The sequence below is a fragment of the Perna viridis genome, chromosome 15, assembly GCF_037379345.1.
Source record: "Perna viridis isolate PV_CMFRI_1.1 ecotype Kerala chromosome 15, ASM3737934v1, whole genome shotgun sequence".
Taxonomy (NCBI): Eukaryota; Metazoa; Mollusca; class Bivalvia; order Mytilida; family Mytilidae; genus Perna; species Perna viridis.
This window is the reverse complement of record NC_142459.1, coordinates 24,166,408-24,191,476: the sequence shown is the minus strand read 5'-3', so window position 1 is coordinate 24,191,476 and position 25,069 is coordinate 24,166,408. Positions and strand designations below refer to the sequence as shown.

The following is a 25,069-nucleotide window of genomic DNA, read 5'->3' as shown; positions in this document are numbered from 1 at the left end:
TGCCTCAATAATATATATATATATATCTGGTATACGTGGCTACGACTGCCAGAAAGTAATTGTCAAGCAAGATGTCAAGAAATACATCCGCCGTTTTTACCTCGGGTTTTGTTTTGGTTATATTTGCTACTTTTGTTCAGGTAAATATTTTTAAAAATTGATTCTACACATATGCATGTATTCAACAGGGCGTTTTAATAGTTACAAAAACTCCTCAAAACGCTTTGCATGTAATAAATATACCTTTCCTAGCACTTTGAGATTCTGAAGCCAAATTGTTAAGGATAGCAACGTATTATAAGAGATATCTAATAATTGAAGAATAAAATCAGATCAAATTAATGATAAGGTGTGACAACTATTCTTACAAACATTATTTTAATGCATTATTGCGTCGTCGTACTTCAGTATTTCTACACAGGAAGCTAAAAAGGTCCTGCTATTTATTGCTGGCTATATATGCTTGTAATCAGTTGAAACCAGTATCTACATTTGTCTTTATTGTGCTTTCTATATAATGGTTTCCGAAATTTTGTTACTCAAACCACAATGTAAACTGATCGATACAAATAACATCTGTATCTAGAAAATCATGCTCTCAGTTTTTAGTTAAGTCCGAGTTGTTAATTTATATGCATTATTTTGTTACTTTATGTTCCTTGTTGTGTTTGTCTGTTTTCTTTGTCTAGTCTTTGTTCCTGGATTGCATTCTTTTGATTGCCGCTATAACCTTGGTTCTCTTGCTTACTCTTAAGTCATAATGATTTTTAGAAGAAAATAATTAGTTAATTAGCCAAACCCAATTATATTCATAATCTTATGAAATTGTATAGATAAATTTCCTTAACTTTATGATAGTCTAATGCACTTCATGAAATATTTTTCTAATTTGCCACGATTTTTTTTTATTTATTCATCGACATGTATATATCCTTCCATAAATCTTTTCGGTAAATTAATATTAGAAAAATAAGGTCTGAAGACAATGTATTTTTCAGTCGTGCTAAATGGCTGTCTTGTCCGTGGTGATATTTTTACTGCATATATTTTCAAAGCTCAGATTTAACGAAAGAAACAAGAATTATATACATGTTTTTCGTTTTGCAGACATTACCTACATCAGGTTAGTTCTTTGTTTGTTTAGAGAGAGAGAGAGAGAGAGAGAGAGAGAGAGAGAGAGAGAGAGAGAGAGAGAGACCAGTCTATGCTAGGAATACAAAAGGGTAATTCAGGGAACCAAGGTTATAGCGGTAATCAAAAGAATGTTATCCACGGACAAAGACCAGACATGGAAAACAGACATACACAACAAAGAACATAACGTAACTAAAATCATACATACAAAGTAACAAAAATAAAATGACCAGACACGGAAATAAACGCTTTTATGTGACCCTTTTCTTTGTAAACGCATACTAATTGCTTTTTGTTATTTAACACACTTCCGAGATAATTGAAATAAGAGTAACAACAAAAGGCGTTGCAAGTACTTGACGTTGTTAACATGCACATCAGCAAAAAAGGGACCACAGATAATATCCAGCCATATTCAGTCTGTAGAGCGGCTCGACTCCTGTCGACGATGATCAATGGAAGTCTATCAATTTTAAGTATTATAAATGAATGCGCTAAAATGTAAACCACTCTTATTTGCAGCAATTCTTAACGCGAACTATAATTCTTGATTTTTTAAATTTTTCTAACACAATATGTGTCAACTAAGATGACTTGAAATTGCACAATTGTAGAGAAAAAATGCCCCATAGTTGAAAAATTGACAGAAGTACTTGATCAAAACAATTTTCTTAAAAGTGCTGAAATGATGTTCACTTTGGTTACATGAAAAAAATGACAATATACTTCGAAATGACTAGGACCACCTGAAAAAAGAAGATACAGAAAATTCATTAATTTGTTAGTCAATTCAATTTATTAAACAACCTCTTCTTCGAAACAAAGTGACGAATTGCAATTTGTAGGGCTTAACAATGGTAACCGTCTACCACAATTAAAAATATCAATTAATGGATGAAAAAAAGTAACTTATGCAAACTTAAACTACCTTAAAGATTAATAAAGCGCAGACATTGAAAGTACCAAATCATATAACACAACTTTTAAAGGAAAATAAACGTAAACATTTCAGTACTCCCTACGTGTGGACCTGTTTGTGCAATCGCCTGTCAATATGGAAACGTCTTAGATAGTAATGGCTGTCCAACATGCCAGTGCAATCCAGGTTAGTTATCAAACATAAGAAAGGAATCCAAGTAAGATATTCAATTGACGAATGTAATCAAGGTAAGTTATTCAAAACCCAAAAGTAATCAAGGACATATATCAATTCTTGTTCTCAACCTACGCTAGTAATGGAAATTATCGATATTGTGTGACCTTTTCCTTTGCCAACGCAGGCACATTATTTTTCAACTCAAAAGTTTTTCGAGACATTTGAAATAACAACTACACACGTCGGTCGCACGTACATTACATTTTAAATGTGAATACCAAACATACAAAAGTAATCCGATAAGATATCCAAATAACGAATGAAATCCAAGTAAGTGCAAAGGTAATCAAGGTAAGTCATCCACCAAACGAAAGAAATCCAGTAACTTATTCAACTAACGAAGGTAATGAAGAAAATTCATTCAACATTCAAAAATAATCCTGGTGAGCTATCCACCATACGAAATTATCGAAGTTTTGTTATTAAACATGCGAATGAAAGCCAAGTAAGTTATCAAACATGTGAAAGTAGCCCATGTATGTTATCCAACATACGAAAGTAGGTCGGGAATGTTATTCAACGTGCTAAAGTAATCCAGGTAAGTAATATAATATACAAAAGTAATCCAGGTAAGTTATCTTGCATGAAAACGTAATGCAAGTTATTAATCTTATAAACGGATTCATCGATTTTTATTACTGTTTTAATTTTGTTTATGCAGTGATTCTATTGAAAGTCAAATGAAACAAATCAAAATAATTAAGTAGGACTCCAGCTAAGGATCATGCAAAATGTGATTCATGGGTAAAAAAACCTACATATTTTTATTTTTGATATTTTGTTTGAAATGGCATAGTAAACAGAAATTAACATGTGGATTTTCATATAACCCGTGCTCTTAGGAGATAAAAATTATATAGAATGCACTGTAGATTTCAAAATTAAGGGAGATAACTCTGTAAATTGCACTCAAATACAATAGAATCTACTGGATTTTCAATCTGGATTATCTCCTAAGAGCAAGCAGATTTGAATTAATAATTACGCATTTCATAGTATCGACCCATAAAACCTAATTACAAAAATAAAAATATGTAGCCTTTTTTGGGGTGTACCACATTTTTTAGATTTTGCATGATTCTTAAAAAGACAGGTACTTAAATATGGTTGACAGTTATACGTAAATATGTTCGCCTGCGTGACCAATGATTGATCTAGGTTAAGTAGGCCCTGAATTTCGTCCTTGCGTCCGTCATTTACACTGTTCATGCTATTAACGTATGCGAAAAGAATCTTAAAATTTGATATAAAAAATTATGGCAGCCCTGTGCCAGCGATGTCATGTTTTCTGTAACACGAAAAAAATTCTAATTGTAGAAATTTTAAGAATTCACCATTTAGTCAGTGAGTTACTTTTTTATCTGGATTTCTATTACAAATAATTTGGTGAAAGTTAAATGAGGACGTGGTTGAATCAAGTATGACCCGTTTTTACATGGTTTATTTTGTATTGTTAAACGTTATATAGAAACATAGAAATAGATCAGGAAATGACATACGTTTTTGACAAACATGATATACAAATGTACCATTGCAGCTCTGGAAATTATACGGCCATACGTTTGGATTTTAGACACTAAACAGTGACTACAGGTTATAACCATTGGTTTAACAAGTGTAGGTTAATATTTTAACCATTCTTAACAATTTTCTTTTACAAAATTTAAAAACCATGATCAAAAAGCTAAAAATTACTACATTTGTAATTTCCAGGCCCTACTTGTGGACCTGTATGTGCCATCTATTGTGAATATGGAAATGTATTAGATGGTAACGGGTGTCCAACATGCAACTGTAACCCAGGTAAGTCACATTAATGCTGCTGTACTCCGTGCCTCACGTGTACAGCATCTCGAAATTTACAACATATCAAACTTTTTTTGTATTACAATTGTCAAGGTTATATTACAACTGCGTATTTACACAGTTAGCTAAAAAGCACCTCATTCTAATGACGAGAACCAGAATTACCTCTGTCAAATGGAATAAACGTAAAAAGAAAAACAGAAAAACAACGGAACAGGATATAAAATGACTATTTTCAGAAAATAGACAAAATACCGTAAATAACACAACTAAAATAAAATGATACGCACAGACACTAATTAATAAATGAGAAACCAGCTGGAAGCGATTTTTCAGAACTTAAGCCACTTGATAACCTGTAAAGATGGTACTATATTGTCCAATTGAAAGCTTTTGTCAGGTGAAACAACGTTTTTAATAGAAACTACCGTATCGCGGGTACTTTTGGCAGGTTTCTAATTTTGGCGTAATTAAAAGGTCTATCTAAATACGCCACAAATAAATCCCGCTAAATATTTTCTCGAAGTTAAGTACTTTGTGCGTCATTTATCATCCGCTAAAATTAGAAAACAGAACAAAATTTCGTTCATTTTTTTTGCTTCATTGTCGTCAAATTTATAATACCCGCCGAATAAACCTGCCATACGGTATAGGCGGCCCTTGTTGGAAATCTCTTCCATATTCGTATACAATAACATTGTTTTCAACATTTATAAGAATTAAATCGTATCAAGAATTCGGATACCTAAAAGAAGGATGAAATAAACAATTTGGAATTTAATGAAAATTCATTAAGTTTGGTGCAATTTCAGCGAACAGTAAAGTATAACCGTTCAATATAGGTAACTCAACAGGCGTTAAGTTAAAAATAGTACTTTTTTTTCCAGCTCCGTATGCAGGCTAAAGGCCGGGTACATGCAGTTCTATACTGAGCTGTGTAACCTGTTTTTATTGAGGCAAAATTAAAATAAAATATTTTTAATTAAATAAAAACGAGTGCATTACTTTCAATCCTAATTTGGGGGATTTGATACATCACATCTACCCAAAAAAAACTTGAGATAAAGGATACTACATACACTGTGAAGTCAGCCTCATATCTTGATCTGCACTTAGAAATAGATGGTAAACGAAAACTATTGACCAAACCTTACGACAAACGTGATGACTTTTCATTCAGAATTGTCAACTTTCCTTTCATTTGTGGCAACATCCCTTCAGCGCCTGCGTATTGACTGCTCATATCACAACTCATACGTTATGCCAGAGCTTGCCGAAACTACGCTAACTTACTTTTTGCCTAGCAAATTCTAGCAAAGAGGCTTCAGGAACAGAGTTATGTTGATACAAGATTGAAGTCATCACTACATAAGTTTTATGGACGTCATCATGAACTTGTGGGTCGTTATGGTGTATCCATCTGCGCCATGAAAACTGATTTGTTCAACGTGTCATAGTTTTCCTTTCATCTTTCGTCTACCCCGGATTTTTTATGAGCAACTCGATGGGTGTCTCTAGAAAAGCAGAGGATGCTTATCCTACCGGTGCACCTGGTCCATGCTACCAGTTTTTAGAGGAGTCCGAGTTTCTTTTTGCTTTTTAATGTGTATGTATGATTTTAGTTACTTTATATTCTTTGTTCCACGAGGTTTTATTTTTGTATATCTTGGTAAGCCCGTCTGTATACGTCGTACAATAACTCCAAAATTTGTACTGATACTTTTGGTATGTTTGTCTTCACGGAAGGAAGCTCGTGTTTTCGTTTCCTTTCTGGTTTATTGTATTATTTCGCTTTAATTGTATTCAAATTCTGGGAATTGCTTCGTGCTCTTAAGCTCAGACGTACAATATTAAGTATGTTTTTAGGAAACCCAACTTAACAGCATCATCCCCAATACATCGTGTCATCATAAAAATATGTTATAAGTCACAAGTTTAAGAAACTCTTTATTCAAAAATATAGTAACAAGACAGATTAAATCATGGATTTCATGTAAATTTATACAGTTATGTAAATAAAGTAACAAATAACGTGGAAGTTCATTGGGTACCAATTTTTATGGATCTAACAAGGCCATATTATTGACCCAATGACATTTCGGTGTATGATATAAGTGTCTCGTTTACACCTTATGCGTACCAATACCATTAAGATCTCAATTACCTATAGAAAAAAAAATGCCATTCCCACAGAATCCCTATTGCATTTGTGCTATATACATTTTTTTTTCTATTCTTGAATATTTCGACTATAATTTTTCATTGAATTCAGTATATAAATTTTTACGAGAGATTACTCATTCAAACACGCGTGCAGCATATCAAAATATGTAATATATAATTTGTATTTTTTTGTATTTAAACTTCGGAGTTCTCCCCATTCCCCAAATAACTCAGAACGGGAAGTTCATAGAAGGACGGTACTTATCCACAAAGGAAGCAAGGCAATGTGATGGTTTCCTTGGGCTGAGATATTTGTCCCCGTGGTGTTGTCTCTTGACACATACACCATACCTATTCTCGTTTTATTTTCAAAAGTATGAAAAAATATATACTTAGTACAATGTGCCAATCCGGAAATATATGATGTTGTGTATAAATTGAACAACATTGATAAAACAATACTTTCTCCTATGAAACCATATGTAAAACATATTGTACCCACTGCTTTTAATTTCTTAATTTTACGGTTCTAACCATGTATCCCATTCTGGTATTTCATATTTGATAGAAGTACTAGTACATGAATGTTCCCATTTTATGTGTGTTTTCCTTCACAATGTTCTCAGCATCAAAAGGGTTTACTACTCGATTTGCCACACTTACTTTTTTTTCGACTATTTGTTACTCACTTTATGTTTAAGATCCTCCGCCAAATTGATTGAGGTCCTCTTACTCAACCACTTTTAACTTAGCATATGATAGATTGAATTAGTGTGCATGGAATGCTCATGAATCTAGGAGGAGTCTTTTACTAACTGGTGGATTCACACCTGGATTCTTTGACTAGTATATACAGTATACAAATAATATCTAAATAAATATTTTTGTTTGAAACATAAAGATTGATACTCAAAAAAAAGGCATAAAAGATTCTATTACCACAGGTTTAAATTGAAATTTATATATAAATATATAATGATGAAATGAACTCAACGATGATTTTCCCAACTTCTGCCTTTTGCCGACTCTTTACTTCATTATTCATAAGTCAAGAAATCAAAATTCGTGCAAAAAAAAAACAAAATGATATATATTATAACGAAGGTGTCATATGTGTCTCCCAATGAATCGATGCCTTACATTTAAAAATATAAGAAAGAATTTTGTGTTTGCTTATAAGAAAGTGGCATTTATGTTAAGCTGGAATGCACACATCAAATAATCCAAATCGATCCGAAAGGAATCTGTAAGACTATATTTAAGACATTCCAGTGTAAAAGCATACAAAAATTACAGAGACATTACAGGACATGAATTATTTTTATATTGTTTAAGACAGGGTTTAGGACGTGACTTTATCACGCATTTGTTAAGACAAAATATGATTGGCTGATAAGTAGGGTCATCGGAACAGGAAGTAAAATTGAGTGTTGTAAAATGTTACATGCAGTGACCAAATAGAACAAATGTTATTTTGATTGCAAGTAATTTTCTTTACAAAGATACTATTGAATTTTCAAACCAAATTTCAAGTTATTTCAATTTTCAATTTCAATTAATGCTCACATCCTCAAGCTAAACTCACAGAACATGTACATTAGGCAATTGTAATCAATATACCTATTAGGATTTACACACTCTAAGTTTTCAAGAAATTCTACATTTAAAAATAAAATGAAATCTGCCTAATCTAAACCCTGGATATTCAGTAAACTGACTAAACCAGATACTTTAAAAGTTCCTTTATATCAGTTTAAAAGTAAATTGGTCCTTAGAAAACCGAACAACCGTCTAAAACCCAAAACAAATTAGAATTTCAAAAATAGTTACTGTTTAGATTTGTTTAAGTGTAATTACAAATCTCAATAATACCATGTTTAAAGAACATTCAGAGATTTCAAAAGGGCTTTCTGAAATTATGGGATACTAAGCTATCGTTTGATCATTTTATCACAATTTTTCACACAAAAAAAAATTTCTTCTACAAAAATAAACAAACGGTTTCCAACCCCAAGAACCATTCACAATTCACTGTAAATAACACTTATCAAACTTATTGTATAATGGACAAAATAAAAAATGATATTATGCTTTTTAGAGTATCAAACAAAAACATCAGATCTGATAAAACCAAAGTAATGACACGTTTAAAATTAAACATGAGTCACAACTATTGGTGATTTCATCTTTTTTGTATTTGTAAGGGCCTGTTCGCTCTTGCCTGATATTTTCACCGTCAGATGACTGTACACTTTTATTAACGTAACAGTTTCATCAACATGCTAAACGTTATCAGTGTTTTTACATACAGTCATCAGCATAGCTGTTAAAAATTTTACATTTCCACCCTATCATTAGCATGGCTATGACTTCACAAAAGAAAAGATCTGGAAAAAAAATTCATCACCAGTCTTACAAAATATCATTGTAATAACAGCAATAATTTATGTTTTGATCTTCAATAAAGTAATTCATTTATCAGTTGTAACAAATTAAAAACAAGTATATCTAACTGCAATGAACAAACTATAAACTAATTCCATCTTCTTGAAGATAAAATCTTCAAAACCATAAAACTAGCAACTCAGCAAAAATTTGAATTTTTAATGAGGGGAAGGGGTTGTACCAATTATTTTTATTGATCTAAATGTTTGTGTATATGAAATCTAAAATCTTGTAATATTAAACTATCTTTTGAAACTTAAATAATTCCTCCCTTATACCAATACAAAATCTTCCTGAGCAAGTATTCAAACATTTGTATAACCACAAATGCCTTAATATTTCCTTAAAACAAAAAATGAAATAGTATCACTATACATGTACAGTAAACATTTCTATAAATGCTGTGAATACTGTAACAGATCAATTTTCGTGGTTGCAAATTTTCACTAATTATATCAAACGAACATAATCCGAGATTTCACTGTTTCAAAAAATGATAACCATTATATAATATCAAAAATAAATTTTGCACTTAATATTTTTTTTGTGATTTTCTTCCCACCTCCAAATTAGCAAACATAAGAGCACAGAGAAATTAATACATTTACAGTATCAAAGCTTTACATGTATACATAATTATATATAATTGTTACCAATCACAATTGTGTTAACTGTCAGTCAGATCACTACTGACAACAACTGAAAAGAAACCAATAGTATTGTACTTAAAAAATTAACACGGTGTGCAGTCCTTGAACCAATCCCCACAACAGTTTGACGGATAAAAAACTATTGACTGATTGATCGCTGATGGATCAATAGCCAATGACCGGTGACCGATCTGATTGCAGTTTTGTTATGCAAAATGACGGAAGATCTGTTAAAAATAAAACAAATGTAAAATGAAAGCACAAGTTGATGTTTAAATTTATTGCGTTATCATGATTATGTAAATATGTGTAAAATTGACAAAGAAAACACCCAAAACTGTAAAATATTTGTTGTGATGTGATGCAATCACTGATTTATTGGATCAGTTTGACGAATCAATGTCTGATTGAAAACTGATCGGTGATCGGTAACCACAATTTTTGTTGCATGGATCAGTTCAGGTACTGTAAAGTAAAAGCATGTAATATTTGGTGAAGCACTACCATGACAATTTGATATGGTGTAAAAATGTAAATTCAAATAGAGTAAGTAACAAGGAGTTAATCATGTTAATATACTGTTACAGATTTGTTGGTACCAACTTTTTTTTCGATTACAAAGTTTATGTAGTTTGATGTCACAATGGAACAAGGAAACAAGAATGTATATAAAACATAACAACAAATAGAGGACAAAAACAACCAAATACAGTCTGATAACCTTAAAAAAACATGAAAATTTACTTACACCTTCAGTCAGCTTTTGACTGACCCCTGATTATACAGGGTCATAGAAATGGACATCACACTAAACTTTACCTTAAACATTAAAAAACATCAAATTACACAAAATTTACAAAAAAGACAACAAAAAACAAGACCTAAAATGAATTGAAGTCTGATAAATGATTACTGTGTAAAATAGGAAACATAACATAACAAGAATTAAGTATGCAAAATAAACACAGAATAACTAACTATATGTTTGTATATTTCTTTTAGAATATAAAGAGAATTAAAAACAAGTATCAATATGAGAAAACCAGATCCATTATTTACTCAGTAACAAAAGTGCTACACATGAGAATCACATAATTTGCAACATATGATTATCATATGTTTTAAGCCAGAAATAACATGAAAATCAAATGATCACAATATGATTATCATATGAATCAAGCACCATTTGATCATCATATGTAGCACACTTGGCTGTGTAGGAGAGGAATCCTGAGATTTCCAAGACATTTGAGATTCTATATTAAATAAAATATGTTCAAATATGGAATCTCACAATATTTTAACCAGCATTTATACTGTATATTGAAAAATTTACACATCCATTACACAATTATTCAAACAATTCCCATCACAACATACATATCCAATCGTAACCATGGTAACAAGTACTATATTACATTGTCATTATCATTGTCATCATTCAACAGAAGCCGACCAATGTAATTCTGGTTGTTACGGTGACGTTTAAAGATGACAATGGCAACCACAACCAATATTGCAACCAGAAATACTCCCCCAACAATTCCACCAATCATAGCGCCATCTGCAAACAAAATTCAATCAGTTATTTTGGTGAGTAAAGTTTATCAATTCAGTGGTAAATTTCATAAAAAATCAGACATAAGTTATGACATCACAATAGTGTAATCTATTATAATGACTAATTTTAATCTTAAGATTTTTTTGTGGAAAGGACTGTTGATTCTACTCCCTTAAAATCATCTAAAAATATCTATAAGGTCACAGAAACTCAGATGGATAAATATTACCCTTTTATTAAAGAGCAATGATTTGCTAGCACTGGTCCTTGATAAAAGAGTTTTCATCTGGAAAGGAACCCCCCTCCCCCTGGAAACGTCACCAACTTCGATACCAATTCGCCAACCACAGAACTTAAATTCATGTTGAAAATATGGATAAATTATGAAGAAAATCACATAATAAATAGGATAATCAATTGGTTATCATGAAAAACCAAAATATAATCACTCATGCCAAGATAACTTGAAAATTGAACTTGTGTGCAGAACAAGGTATACTTACTAATTGTCTTCTTCTGTGAAAGTGGTTGAGGATGTAGTGGCTGAACATTTGGAGCTAGAGTTGTAAAAGGATGTGAAGGGTCTGCAATTAATAAAAATACATGTATTTGGCATTAGTGGAATATTAAGTGACACACAACCACATATATTGTTCAAAATATTCAAAATTGAAATGTTGAAAATTGATAACCTGTATTCTATGGTACAAAACAACCATGATAACTGCTTAAAGTTTTAAAAAAAATCATTGATTCTTTCTCTTGTTATCAAATACCTAACCGCTTTGCGTGGCAGGCTATAAAAATCATAAGTCTAAATCTACGAGAAGCCTTTTTTTACATCTATTTGTGCCGACGTCTGACAAGACGGGCCAGATGCAGCAAAATAGTAATTGAGATATGATGTCGCAAAGTTATGAGCCATTTTCAGGCACCTGTTTTAAAGTTATTCTATAGCAATGTAGTCAATATCTTTCTTCTTAAAACATCATGAAAGAAAATCACAAGTTATTTAATCATTCAGCTTTTACGGCTTTGTGTCGAATGAATCCAGGTCCGTTCGTCCTTTATTATTCCTCTCTATGTCCTGAATGTTGACAAGGCGGGAAAATATCTGTTGTTTACTTTATGAAAATTAGATCTAATTAGTCAAGAAAATAGTGGTACGTACTCCACATTACCAAACTTTAGAAGAATATGATAAAGAATTGCTGTACGAATTGCACGAGGTAGAGAAACTTTATTTTGTGGTAAATAAACAAGTCAGCCATATTGTCGAAGGAGATAGCGACTTTGATATTAATGACTCTATGTGTAACTATGAATCTGACGAAGACGATCATGTTTTTGTAGAACCATCAAATAGTGACAATATTGAATATATTACCCAGAACCAATATCAAAATGAAACTTGTAGGTGTAAAGAGTTTTATGATGGTAAGCCCTGTAGTAAGTTTATTGACTTTGATAGTGCCATACAATTTCGTAAAAATTGAAGACAGTTGTCCAGGGATGAGTTGGATATTGTTATTAAAGTTGAACTTTTTTCTCATAGACGAACTGGTTCCCATATGGAAGCAAAAAACATAAAAGCAAAGAAAGACAGCGTCCATATCAGGATTTTTTCTTCAATGGCAACAGGGTAAGTCAGGCTACATTTTGTTTCATACACGGCATTGGGAGAAAAAAGTTGCAAGCTATTGCATAATCATTGGATAAGGATGTATTAGCAGCAACGGTTCATGGATCAGTTTGTAAACCAAATAGAAATTCACTTAACTATAATGATTATAATAACATCTATGAAACTGTAGCTAAGCCTATGAAATACAGAAGTATTAGTTTACGTACATTTCAAAGAACCTGGCATGATTAATGTCCACATATTGTATTAGCAAAACCTTGTACAGATCTGTGTCAAAAATGTCAAGACTTTGCTGAGAGAATTTCCGAAGCGGTAACTTATCAGGAGAAGAAAAATAAAATTTGTTACAAAATTACAATGACCATGTATCGTTGGCCAAAGAACAGAGAGATTTCTATCGACAACAATGCCAGATAATCAGAACCAGATAAGTTTTTCACCTGAACTGAAACAACAAGGTATTTTGTATAATACATTTGTACATGTACATGTATATACAAGTTGCATATATAAATAAAATAATTTCGTACACATACTTCTTACATTGTACATTTGTAAGTATTTTTTTAATAATAATTTTGTACAAGTACTTCTTACATTTTATTTGTTAGTTAACTTTTATAGATGCTTTCAATATATACAGAATGTGAGTAAAATTTGATATAAAATACATGTACATGCATATCCTACATTTCTAGAACTAATTACATGTACTGGGTACTACCCATGTAAGCATTCACAAATATATTTACATGCTTGAAAATTTATATTTTTTTAGGAAGTCAACCTAATTCATTACAAAGGGAAATGCACTACTCATAGGATTATGCTCAGCAAGTCCACTACCCTCACCAAGCCATGCAAGTCAGACCAATATACTTCAGTACACCAAGAAATGCAATGTTTTTGGTATCTGTTTAGAAGCATCAGGTAATAGTGAAAATTATTTTGAAATAAGATAAACTTTCATTTTAACAAATGGTGTCTGAGTTTTGTATTTTGTCATTTTTTTTTCTTTTAAACCCTACTAACTACATCTACATGTACAAATTTATCTCGTCTGAATTTTGCTGAAATATTGCTGCTCTTCGGACCTTAAACCCAACAATCAACCAATCAACAAATTTATGATTTGGTTGACACAGAACAGGATTAGATTGAAATTGTTTATATACATTGTATTTGTAATTGTTTCTTAATGTGCAACAACTGAAATAGTGCTTTAGACATAATATTATCCTCAAGTATACTTCGTACCTGTAGTTTTCAATTCATTTATAATTATATATTTAAATGAAGTGTTCATGAATACATATGATCTCCTCAGGTAAACAGACCTTTTACCTAATTCATGAAGCCCAAAATCTCTGGAAAAGGAGCAAATAGTGTGATCTGCATCATTTTTTCAGTGGTATGGATATGGAGAGACTGACGGAAAATTTCACTTTGACAATTGCCAGAGTCAGAATAAAAACAACATTGTCTTATGGTATGGGTTGTGGAGAGTTATAGTAGGTACTTAATGCAAGTTACTCTTCAGTCTGTCTGTTTGTCTGTAGTTAGTTAACCCCAAAATATTATTGAAGTAAGGGTACATGTACAATGTATGACATTAATTAGTAACTAAGTACATGTTTTTCCTAATTTAATTCATAATTTGTCCCAAAAAATTAATGTCTGGAATTAAAAGGTCTTGTTATAAATCTTAAGAATAGATTTTCCAGATCGTACTTGTCAATAATCTGAATGTTACTTATGGAAATCACTTCATACTTTGCCTCATTTCTTCTAATTTCAATATGGAATTTGCTATGTTGTAAGCCAAGCAAATAGTGTGACATTTCAAAATATACATATAGTAGAATTTATTCTACAGGTTTGCACACTAATTTACAGTACTCCATGATGATAGTTAGGCACACTAAATTTGATCCAGATTGGCACTTTGGTGTTTGGAAGGTAAAGTGGAGAAATTCAACTGCAGAGAGTATGGATGATGCAAGTCTCTCTATCTCTCTCTCTCTCTCTTTCTGCTTTGCAAATCTGACAGTTCTAACATCGTTGGAAATTTTTCAGATCCTTCTATTAGTTTATCCCTGTATCAATTTGATCTGATGGAGCAGTTTAGCGAATAGCATAAAAAAATGCATGCATATACCTGTACAGCACTTAAATTGCAGCATTTTTTTTCCAATATAGAATGTAAAGTCTCTCTGGTGCATCATGTACATGCAGATATTTTCCCATTTTTTTTAACTGCCTGATATTTTCTATCTGCTGTAACCCAAGAAATACATGTGCTGATAACTACTGATCAGACTCTCTGTAATATTTTATGTCTCTACTTTTGAACTGCTGTTATTCTGTTTGTAACATACTTGAACATGACATTACTGTGACGTTTACTTAACAGTATACCCATTTGTTTTATAGATAGCAGACACTGTTCAAAAATCAAGCAAGAATGGACACAACATTCCACAGCTGATAGATGAACCAACCAAACCAGTTGTATTTTATGACTGGAAATCTTATCTTCAAAATTTTTTCAAAACATTGAAAAACATCACAAAATATCATCACTTTATGTTTGATTCTGCCTATCCAGGACAAGTAAAATGTAAAGCGAAAGCATCATCTGAAAATGTAACATTAAATTTGCTTAGAAACAAACAAGTTCTTCCACAGTTCAATACAATGCCTGTGATACTATTAGGTGCAGGACTGGATACAGCTAGGCAGTGGTACCTTTATGAATACATACGTGAATTTGTATATTCAGATGATTGCAAAGATCAAGTTTGCCCTAAGCCTATTGTACCAAAAAAAGAAGTAGACTTGACTCAGGGGAACAGTCAGCAATTAAAACACAAGCCTGTAGTGTCACGTAATTTACAGTACCTTGTTAATTATTGAATATAGAATGGAAAGAAGAATTAAGTGTGTTATTTATTTAGTACAGTTGTTGTGTTGAAATTACTGCTTAATAAGCTACATTTAAGTGATAGTATAATATGATACTAAATTCAAACTACTTCAGCATGTTGAAAACGTACAACCCTGAATTCAGGTATCATGTTGCTATGGCAATCACAAAATACACTTTTCCATTCAAGTTACTATAGCTGTATACATGCTTACAAGTATTAAAATAACAGATATACTAGTTGGAGACCAGATTACAAAGAACACATGAAGCAAACATCTTGAACTACAGCATACTTCACAAAACAAAATGTCAAACTTACAAAGAAAATAAAAGCCATTTTCTTGAATTTGTTGTATAAGTCATCATAACAAAATTGCTAATATCTCAGAAACTACATGGAGTTGGAATATAAAGATATTTTTTAGGAAATCATATTCAATATATATACATTACAAAAATGGACTTATCTCAAAATTCACAAAAATCTCATCTGGCCCCATTTTTCCAGTATGGTCACATTTTGATACTGAAATTTTGATTTCCTGAAGTTTCATCAGACACAACCACAAATACATGTTTCATGAATTCTGACATACTATGTGGCCTTGAAGCAACAGGCTCCCTTCCAGCACAGGAGGTCACAACCAAGACAAAAAGGATAGTAATCATTTTTAAACAAAGCACAAAACATATAGGAGATATATGACATATTGCTGAGAGTCAAAATAATGGATGCTAGTCGGGTTACATTGAGGAATTACTTCTGTGAACTAGCATAGTACAGTTCTAAAAGCAAGGTCTGTTTCAATGACAAAAGATCCTTGTTTTAAAATGGATGAAGAATTTCTCAAAAATATAAAACCACACTCAATCAATCAAGAATTATATCATGTTTACGTGTGAGAATTTTCAAACATTCAATTTTTAAATGTTTGTAAGGTTCTTAATTCATTTAACAGTGTAATTAGGTGTGTAAGGCTTTTGTTGATTACTGCAGGATGGTCCATTTTCTAGCAAGCAAAACACACCCATCACAAATAGCAAGTATTTATTGCATTTTATACACTAAACTTACGTGGGATAGCAGGACCAGAACAATAACCTGTTCTAAAATCTATCGGCAAATTGTTCATACACAAACATTTCCCGTTATCAGTTTTCTGGTCACTCTGCGAACAAACTTCATTCTCACTACAGACAGGGTACACATGGAGACTGCATGTCTTATTGTAGGTTTCTACAAAGATAATTTATATTTATAATCTAATGATTATGATGAGGCTCTAAGGGTTAAAATGTCAAATACATAAATTACAGTATAATATGATTATCAGTTCCAACAGACATAACTTAGCTTAAACAGAGTACATTTACATATTTCAATCTACATGATCTAGAGCTGAATTTCTTTTCAGAAAAAAAACAACTTGATAACCAAACCTCAATAACCATTACTGTGTGAATATTTTTTTTCTTGGCTGATGAAGTAAGTATCAATTGCATTATCAAGGGTACAAATTTAATTTCAAGAGTGAAAGGTTCTGACCTCTTATGCATCAAAATAAAAGACCCACCAGGAGATAGTAAAAGGTACATGTATTCATTAATTGCAAAGCATGATAGGTCCATGACCTATGAAAATAAAGTCCAAATGGACTTACATCAGAAATTAAAGGTTTCGTACCTCAGACAAGAACTAATTTAAATCCCCCCAATATTTATATTATTGTCATACGGGTAACTGAGTGGAGTTGATTACACTATTCTATATTATCGTCATACAGGTAACATACTGGAGTTGATTATAATATTCTATATTATTGTCATACAGGTAACATACTGGAGTTGATTATAATATTCTATATTATTGTCATATGGGTAACTGACTGGAGTTGATTACGATATTCTATATTATTGTCATACAGGTAACATACTGGAGTTGGTTACAATATTCTATATTATTGTCGTATGGGTAACTGACTGGAGTTCATTATAAGATCATAATATTCTATATTATTGTCTTACAGGTAACTGACTGGAGTTGATTACACTATTCGATATTATTGTCATAGAAGTAACATACTGGAGTTGATTACAATATTCTATATTATTGTCATACGGGTAACTGACTGGAGTTGAATATAATATTCTATATTATTGTCATACAGGTAACATACTGGAGTTTATTACAATATTCTATATTATTGTCGTATGGGTAACTGACTGGAGTTGATTACACTATTCTATATTATTGTCATATGGGTAACTGACTGGAGTTGATTATAATATTTTATATTATTGTCATACAGGTAACTTACTGGAGTTGATTTTTACCGGACCAGTAGGTACAGGCGTTGTTACCATTGACATTCCGTGACTGATACAGCGGGGCTTCAACAAAGGTATATTCTTCTTGATATGTGGACAGGGAGTAACAGGTATCTCTGCTGAGGGTATAATATCCTGCTGGAATTCTTTTGGCCATGACTGAGTTCCAAATGCTGAGATAACACGTATTTTCAGTTTTACCTAGTGAAACATAATGTTGTACTATTCCTGTTACACATGACATAAGAGAAATAACTGTAAAAATTTATATCTTCTGCTTTTTTAAGTAAAACATTTTAATAAAATTTCAAGAAATTTAAATGGGCCACATGAATTTTAGAGAAATTAAAACATTATTTTCACAAAACATGAGTCTGGAAATACTTAAGTACCAGCCCACATAAAATTCAGACTAAGACAGTACCAATGGTCAAATGATTCATGGTGTAGAAAAACTCACCAAACAAATGATGTTTGTTTCCAATTTATGTTATTGTTTTGCATAACAATATTCAGTTCTGTATTCAGATCTGCACTTTTGAGAAAAATCATTTATTTACCTCCCATTAAAACCTACCAAATCTAACAAAATCTTATAAAGTGCCAGTTTCATATACAACCTATATTATTTTTATCAAGAAAGTGAAACAATCAAATGAAAAACAAAGAGTGGTAATGTGACCAATTTTTTGTTATTTACATATGTTGTATTTTTATGTTAAGATATTCTGCATTTAGATTTGTATTTTTTAGAAAACCAATTCCTCTCCCACTTAATTGGATCAAATCAAACAAAATCAAGAATGGATATGTCTTGCAAAGTACCAATTTTACACACAATGCAATCTATATAATTTTTATCTCGAATTTGCAATAACGAAGTGACAAACTTAGACTGGTTGTGTGGTCTTTTCCTATTTCTGAAGAAGAAATTAAAATGAATTCTGTGGGTTTTTGACATGCATGAATCACCTTCTGTCTGATTTTTTATAAGCAATGCTACACTGTACATAAATTAATTTACAGGTATGACATAATTTAAGGAGGTAGACCTAGGGTAAGAGACACAACTCTTACAAACCACTGGAATGTTTGTATTCACCATTTTAATTCAATCTCATGCAAGCATCAAAGTAACTTGGACTGATTTCATTCTGATTCAAAGGAAAGCTTGAAAGGCTTTGGTGAAATTGAATATGGTACAAACATATCAACTGATTTCAAGAGTTATGTCCCTTACCCAAGGTCTACCTCCATAATAAACTTATCCTCACCCCAAACAACACATGGTGAGGCACAGGTCTCGTCAAGTTGAAGAATAAAAATGGTTCAATTTTTCCAAGACTTCCCAAATCTTTTGACAAACCTGCAGATAAAAATGTAAATTGCCGAGTTGAGTGTAGTTTCTATTTCTTTTACCTTCTATAATACATTATATAAGCTTTCTACAATATTAACTGTCATTAAAACAACAAACCTTTCCAAATGGCAACAATAATGGCATAACAACTGTGGTACTCTACTTAATTCTGACCATTGTTTGACTTGCTTCTAGTCTCATTGATATACATGTGTATTCTACAAACTTAAGGCTTACTTTAAGTCTTTGTGATACTGAACTCACTCCCGACTTGTTTCAAAACTTGTTGAAACTCTTCTCATTTCTGACTTGCTTTGCATCATGCTGATGAGCTCTACTTACTTCTTACTTGCTTCCAGTCTTGGTGATAACCTCTACACACTTCTGACTTGCTTTGAGTCTTGGTGATAACCTCTACTTACTTATGACTCGCTTTGAGTCTTGGTGATGACCTCTACACACTTTTGACTTGCTTTGAGTCTTGGTTATAACCTCTACTTAGTTCTGACTTGCTTTGAGTCTTGGTTATAAACTCTACTTACTGCTGACTTGTTATGAGTGTTGGTGATAACCTCTATTTAATTCTGACTTGCTTTGAGTCATGGTGATAATATCTACTTACTTCAAACCTGCTTTGAGTCTTGGCGATAGACCCTACTTACCTGGTACTTCTTACAATGCTTTGAGTCTTGATGGAAAACCTTACTTATGTGTACCTTGACTAGCATTGAGTTCTGACGATAATTAAACTCTACTTACTTCTGACTTGCTTTGAGACTTGTTAGTGGACTCTACTCTTTTTTGACTCTCTTGGAGTCTTGTTAATAGACTAAACTCACTTTTGATTTCCTTTGAGTCTTGATGGTGGACTCTATCAGTAAAGTTGGCAGCAGCATTGTTAGGATCCATGTAATACATATCTAGAGATATGGGATCAGCACAGTGGTTCACCCTCAGACCAAAGCAGAAATTTGCTGAGAGGTCCTGTATAAGCTACAGCAGAAACAAAGGAAATATTTTAATATCTAAGCACATGTTTTTGTAAGAATCAGGCAAAATGGGAAAAATAAGAAACATGCATGTCAAAAACCCACCAATCTGACAATTTAATTTCACTCGAAGATGCTTTCTATAAGACAATTATTTGATTTCTGCTCAGAAATTGTTCAATAGAATACCTTTTTTCTTAAAATAGGTTTTTGACAGACTTGTGTGCCCTTGAAATGTTCATTTTTCAGTGCATTTCAATGAAATTATATCTCATTTTACCAAAATGATATAGAAAATCTTGCTTTTTCCTTGATTCTGATGGTGCAAATAGTCAAATTAAACTTTCAAAACGGTGGTTTTGTTCATTACCATGTTTCAACCACTGCCTGATTCTACAGAAAATAATACAAAATTGACTACTGTAAACATACAGTAATTTTGATGGTTACCAATTACCATATATTCTGTCATATGAACATATTTTCAGATACATGTATATTTGTACATGTTTTAATTCTCAACCTTTCGAAAAATCATTCATTTTACATCTTTTATTAGTGTTTCAAAAATAGTACAAATATCCATTACACTGATAATGATAACATTATTATAAGCATGACCACATATATTTTTTTGTGATTGCATAAAAATTGTTGCATTATATTTGCTCAACAATGAGAAATATAAAAAAACAAAAGGCTCTCAGGAGCCTGAATGGCTCACCTGGTTGAATTTTGTCTTTCAAGGGCAGTAAATTTAAGAAGAATTTCTATCATAGTTTTCAAGATATTAGCTGAAACTGTAAAAAAAAAAAACTGTCATTTTTCCCTTCTTAAGGGCAATAAATCTTACAAGGAATCGTCTGACAACTTTTATCCCTGAAGACTTTTATAGTCCTAATAATATGGATTATTTCAGCTATTGGAAGAATTTGGTTTTGGAGATATATCCGAAAAACTACTGTCTGACCCCTATGTTCTATTTTTAGTAACGGCAGCCATGTCTTTTGACAGATAAAAAATTCCCACATCAGTTCTATGCAGGATACCCTAAGGAACATTCAAACCAAGTTTGGCTCCAACTGGTCAAGTAGTGTCAGAGTAGAAGATTTTTGAAAGAAATAACATAAAAAATAGCAAAAAATGTTGAAAAAGGGCAATAACTCCAACATGGCTTAACAGATAAAACAGATTGTTTAATGTCTACCAGATCACTATGAATACAAGTCACATCAAGACTCTCAACACTTTCCTCTGCCACATCTGCATGAGATCGTTTGTCCCGCTTTGGTGGTTTTTCTTTTGTGGACTCGTTGTTTCCAGTCTTTTTAGCTGTCAACATTGTTTGTACTGTTTTCACACCTTTTTGTACATTGTTCCCAGGCATGGTGGTAGTTATAAACAACTCACAAAAATCAATGAAAAAACTGCATATAAAAATCAGTCTATGCAACTTTTTAAATCCAATTTGTAATTAATGTTCAAAATATGCATATATCCAGAAAGCTCCTCAGAAGATCAGCATGTAGATGTAATTTTCACTGATAGAAGTAATCAAAATCCTGCCTAAATTGTCAAAAAACTGCAGAGCTGAAACATCAACTTACTAACTTGGCGGCCATCTTATTTTTTTCTGTTCTCAACATATACATGGACAACATACTGTGAGGGTACTTTTATTCAAGGGAACTGATTTAAGAAAAAATGATAAGTTCTTGGATTCTTAAATTCATGGATTTAAAACTTTACTGAACCGAATGGAAATATTCCTTTTCATTCCAAACCAAATTTTGTGGTTTACAAAACCTACGAAAACCACGAAAATTGGTACCCCACAAACAATAATTACGTTCACAGTAGACAAATTTAGATATCAACTTTAGAAAGTTCTCTCATAGTTACTGAAAGTTAGTGTACCAAGACAATCCATTTTATGTACATCACTAAGAATATCAGAAAAACGAGAAGTGGGAAAAATCCCAAGGAGTCAGCAACCAAACAAACAACAGTCATTACTACTTTCTATATTTCATACTAAACAATAAATAAATGCATTATCTCCTTTCTTCATTGGTCCACAGACTCGACTTCTTTATAAGCAACTCGGCGGGTATTTCTAGAAAAGCAGAGGGTGCTTATTCTACTGGTGCACCTGGTCCATGCTACCAGTTTTTCGTGGAGTCCAAGTTGCACATTTGCTTTTGTTACTTTGTATGTATGATTTTAGTTACCGGTACTTTATTTTCTTTGTTGTGTATGTCTGTTTTCCATGTCTGGTCTTTGTCCCTGGATTACATTCTTTTGATTACCGCTATAACCTTGGTTCCCTTGATTACTCTTACAATGAATTGATTCAAAAACTGTATGGCATTCTGGGATTGCTATTTTTCATGACATTTCCAGTGTTCTAGGATTCCTATTTCCCGTTACCCAGGGCAAGTGAAATTTGGGTCAGGGAAAGTTAGGTACTTAGTTACACTTTCCCGTGGCAAGTTGAAAACTTCATATGCTGTAAAGATTTGTTTTGTTAGGAAAGCAGTCATTGACTGTGGGAAAATTGATTTTATATGGAATTTTCCCCAGGAAACCTCAATTTATGAAAAATCCTAGAACACTGAATTCTGAGTGGTCAAATGTGTTTTTTACTGGTACGCTGCGGCAGCACTACATTGTTTACCATGATTAAAGTTGAATTTCTGAATTGGTCCATTGAGTGGATTTGGTGCTGCTTCGCTTTTGACTGGTACCTACAAGGTACTGATACCTACTGTATACTGGTACTTACTGTGTATCTTATGGAACCAATACATTCTGCTCCATCACATTTATTAGCATCGTAAGTACAGTTATAATTGAGGAAGGAATGTGACTTGTACATCTCATTCATCTGTGAAGTAAAGTTATGCCAGTATGTACATGCATCCTTTTTACTGACTGGTCGTGGATCTGTTAGGCTAGCTGTAGTTACTGATGCAACCAGAATAAACAAGTTCACTGAAAAGAAAGAATTATTATTTTTTTTCAATTTACATGTATATTACAAGTTCATATAGTGACACATTCAAATTAACATTTTTTTTCATTAAAAATTGTTTTTAAGTAATACAATGTATGATAGATGACAAATATAATTTTCAATTAATTAAAGAATTCTTGTGGTTTTCAATACTTAGAAGATATTTCATGATGCTGAAGATCATATGGCAATATATATATATGGACTGGTTGGTCACCCCCTAACAACTTATACAAACAAGAAAAACTGAGGTCCATGGAATATTATGGGGTGACCAACTGGTCCATATATTGCAATTAGACAAGAAGTATTATGCAACTACATACATGTATATATATAATTACATCTCATAATATGGGACGTCATACTGAAGTTGCATACCAATATCTAGTGGCTGTGATTTATAGTTCCTGAGAAAAGTGTAACAAAAAAAAAACAAAAAACAAAAAAAACAAAAAAACAAAAAAATTGAGATACAATGAAACGTAGAACTCATAGGCAGTACCAGGGCTCAAGCTACTTGAGAAAATTAGGGAATAGTGACCTCTCTTTCAGAGAGACACTAAGGAGAAGTACCATATCAAATGTCCAATATGTACATGCTTACTTGGGCATGGCATTCTTGGATTGCTATTTTTCACACCAATTTTGAGTGGTCAAATATGGATATGGTGCTGAATGAAGGGGTTTTGATGAATTGATAACTCATCACTGGACTAAATACTGTCATATTTAAAAAAAAAAAAATAGAAAAAAAAAACGGATTTTAGCACCCACTTTGCCTCTACTTTCTTAAAATTGGTGAAAAAAAATGGCAGCTGGCGATTTTTCTGGCGACAGAATTTCGAAAGCTAGAGCAACCCCTGTTACATGATGCACGAAAACTATGGCATTGTCAGTTACATTGCTTTTGGTGGAATTTATGAAAACTTTCCTGTTTGTGCAAGAACCGTAAAAATACCGCTGTGAGGAGACCCCAAGAGAGTAATTGTGAATGAGACAAAAATCATTCATGTGCCATTAGAGGGGTTTAACTCTATTTTCTGGTATTTAAACGCACGCTAGGAGTGTTGGTTTAAATGCACAATACAAGCGTTCCTTTAAACGTATGATAGAAGCGTTCATTTATTTTTGTACTTTGATTATTTCCTTGATTAAGCTGTTATTTTTATATTTTTTTTGCTATTATTAATTTATATAATTTTATTAATCTTATTTTCTATTTTTACAGGTATCATTATATGTCAATATTATTATTTTCCGTCATTCGTCTATCGTGCCTTTAAATGCACGATATGAGCGTTCGTCTATAGTGCATTTTGGTATTGTGCGTGCAGGAAACCTTAACGTCTCAAAGAGTGTATGACAGCTAGGAATACAATGCATTCAACAAACAAAGCTTCGAGCTGTATACTATACTGAACAACAACAAAAATATGCCTCATGCACCTTGGTTCAACAGTTCTATATAACATAAAACCACTATTTAGTGGCAATGTGTTCATCTTTCATGTTTTCCGACTTTTCATCAGATATTTTCATGTTTTGATAATGAACAAAAAATGAAAATATCCGATGAAAAAATGCAAGATAAACAAAATGCGTAGTTTTGTGTTAAAGAACTTCTTGGTTCAATAACCAGGCTGACTGGTAGATAGAAAGCTAAGTAAGAACTTCGACATCACATATCTACTCAATATCTTACATGGCAAACACAATGATTTTCAACTACAGCTTCAATACACACTTACTTAAAATTGACATTTTGGGGATGAGAAGGAATGCAACCTTTTCTGTAATGTTTTCAACTATTTGTTGTTTTGGTTTTTTTTTTTTCTGATCTCTTATTAATGGTGACTTATTAACTTCCTGTTTTTGTAATATGAT

General features: G+C 32.2%; 1 protein-coding gene, 1 long non-coding RNA gene and 1 pseudogene across 3 annotated transcripts; 2 read left to right on the top strand and 1 right to left on the bottom strand.

Moving 5' to 3' along the window:
* On the top strand, positions 1-5,089 carry LOC148597553 (uncharacterized). Its single transcript, XR_015919185.1, has 5 exons — positions 1-140; positions 1,108-1,123; positions 2,147-2,239; positions 4,004-4,093; positions 4,984-5,089. It is a non-coding gene; the product is annotated as an uncharacterized LOC148597553 (long non-coding RNA).
* Positions 5,090-6,026: 937 nt separating this feature from the next.
* On the bottom strand, positions 6,027-25,069 carry LOC148597551 (uncharacterized). 2 transcript variants are annotated; one of them, XM_088563792.1, is made up of 8 exons: positions 24,934-25,069; positions 22,952-23,160; positions 20,017-20,170; positions 19,092-19,183; positions 17,808-18,018; positions 16,565-16,726; positions 11,419-11,499; positions 6,027-10,918 (listed from the first exon to the last, which is right to left on the bottom strand). In XM_088563792.1, exons 1-8 carry the CDS (start codon positions 24,944-24,946, stop codon positions 10,764-10,766), a joined length of 1,077 nt encoding a protein of 358 aa, XP_088419918.1. In that variant the 5' UTR covers positions 24,947-25,069; the 3' UTR covers positions 6,027-10,763. The 2 variants fall into 2 exon arrangements, with proteins under 2 accessions (XP_088419918.1, XP_088419919.1); XM_088563793.1 differs by lacking the exon at positions 24,934-25,069 and adding an exon at positions 24,632-24,806.
* LOC148597552 (uncharacterized) lies at positions 12,226-15,495 on the top strand (annotated as a pseudogene).

Coding starts and splice junctions, on each gene's coding strand:
- LOC148597551 (XM_088563792.1), bottom strand. Junction 18,019..19,091: donor CTCACCATGTGTTGTTTGGG/GTGAGGATAAGT, acceptor ATGTTTCACTAG/GTAAAACTGAAAATACGTGT. Junction 10,919..11,418: donor TTCACAGAAGAAGACAATTA/GTAAGTATACCT, acceptor TTTTGTTTGCAG/ATGGCGCTATGATTGGTGGA.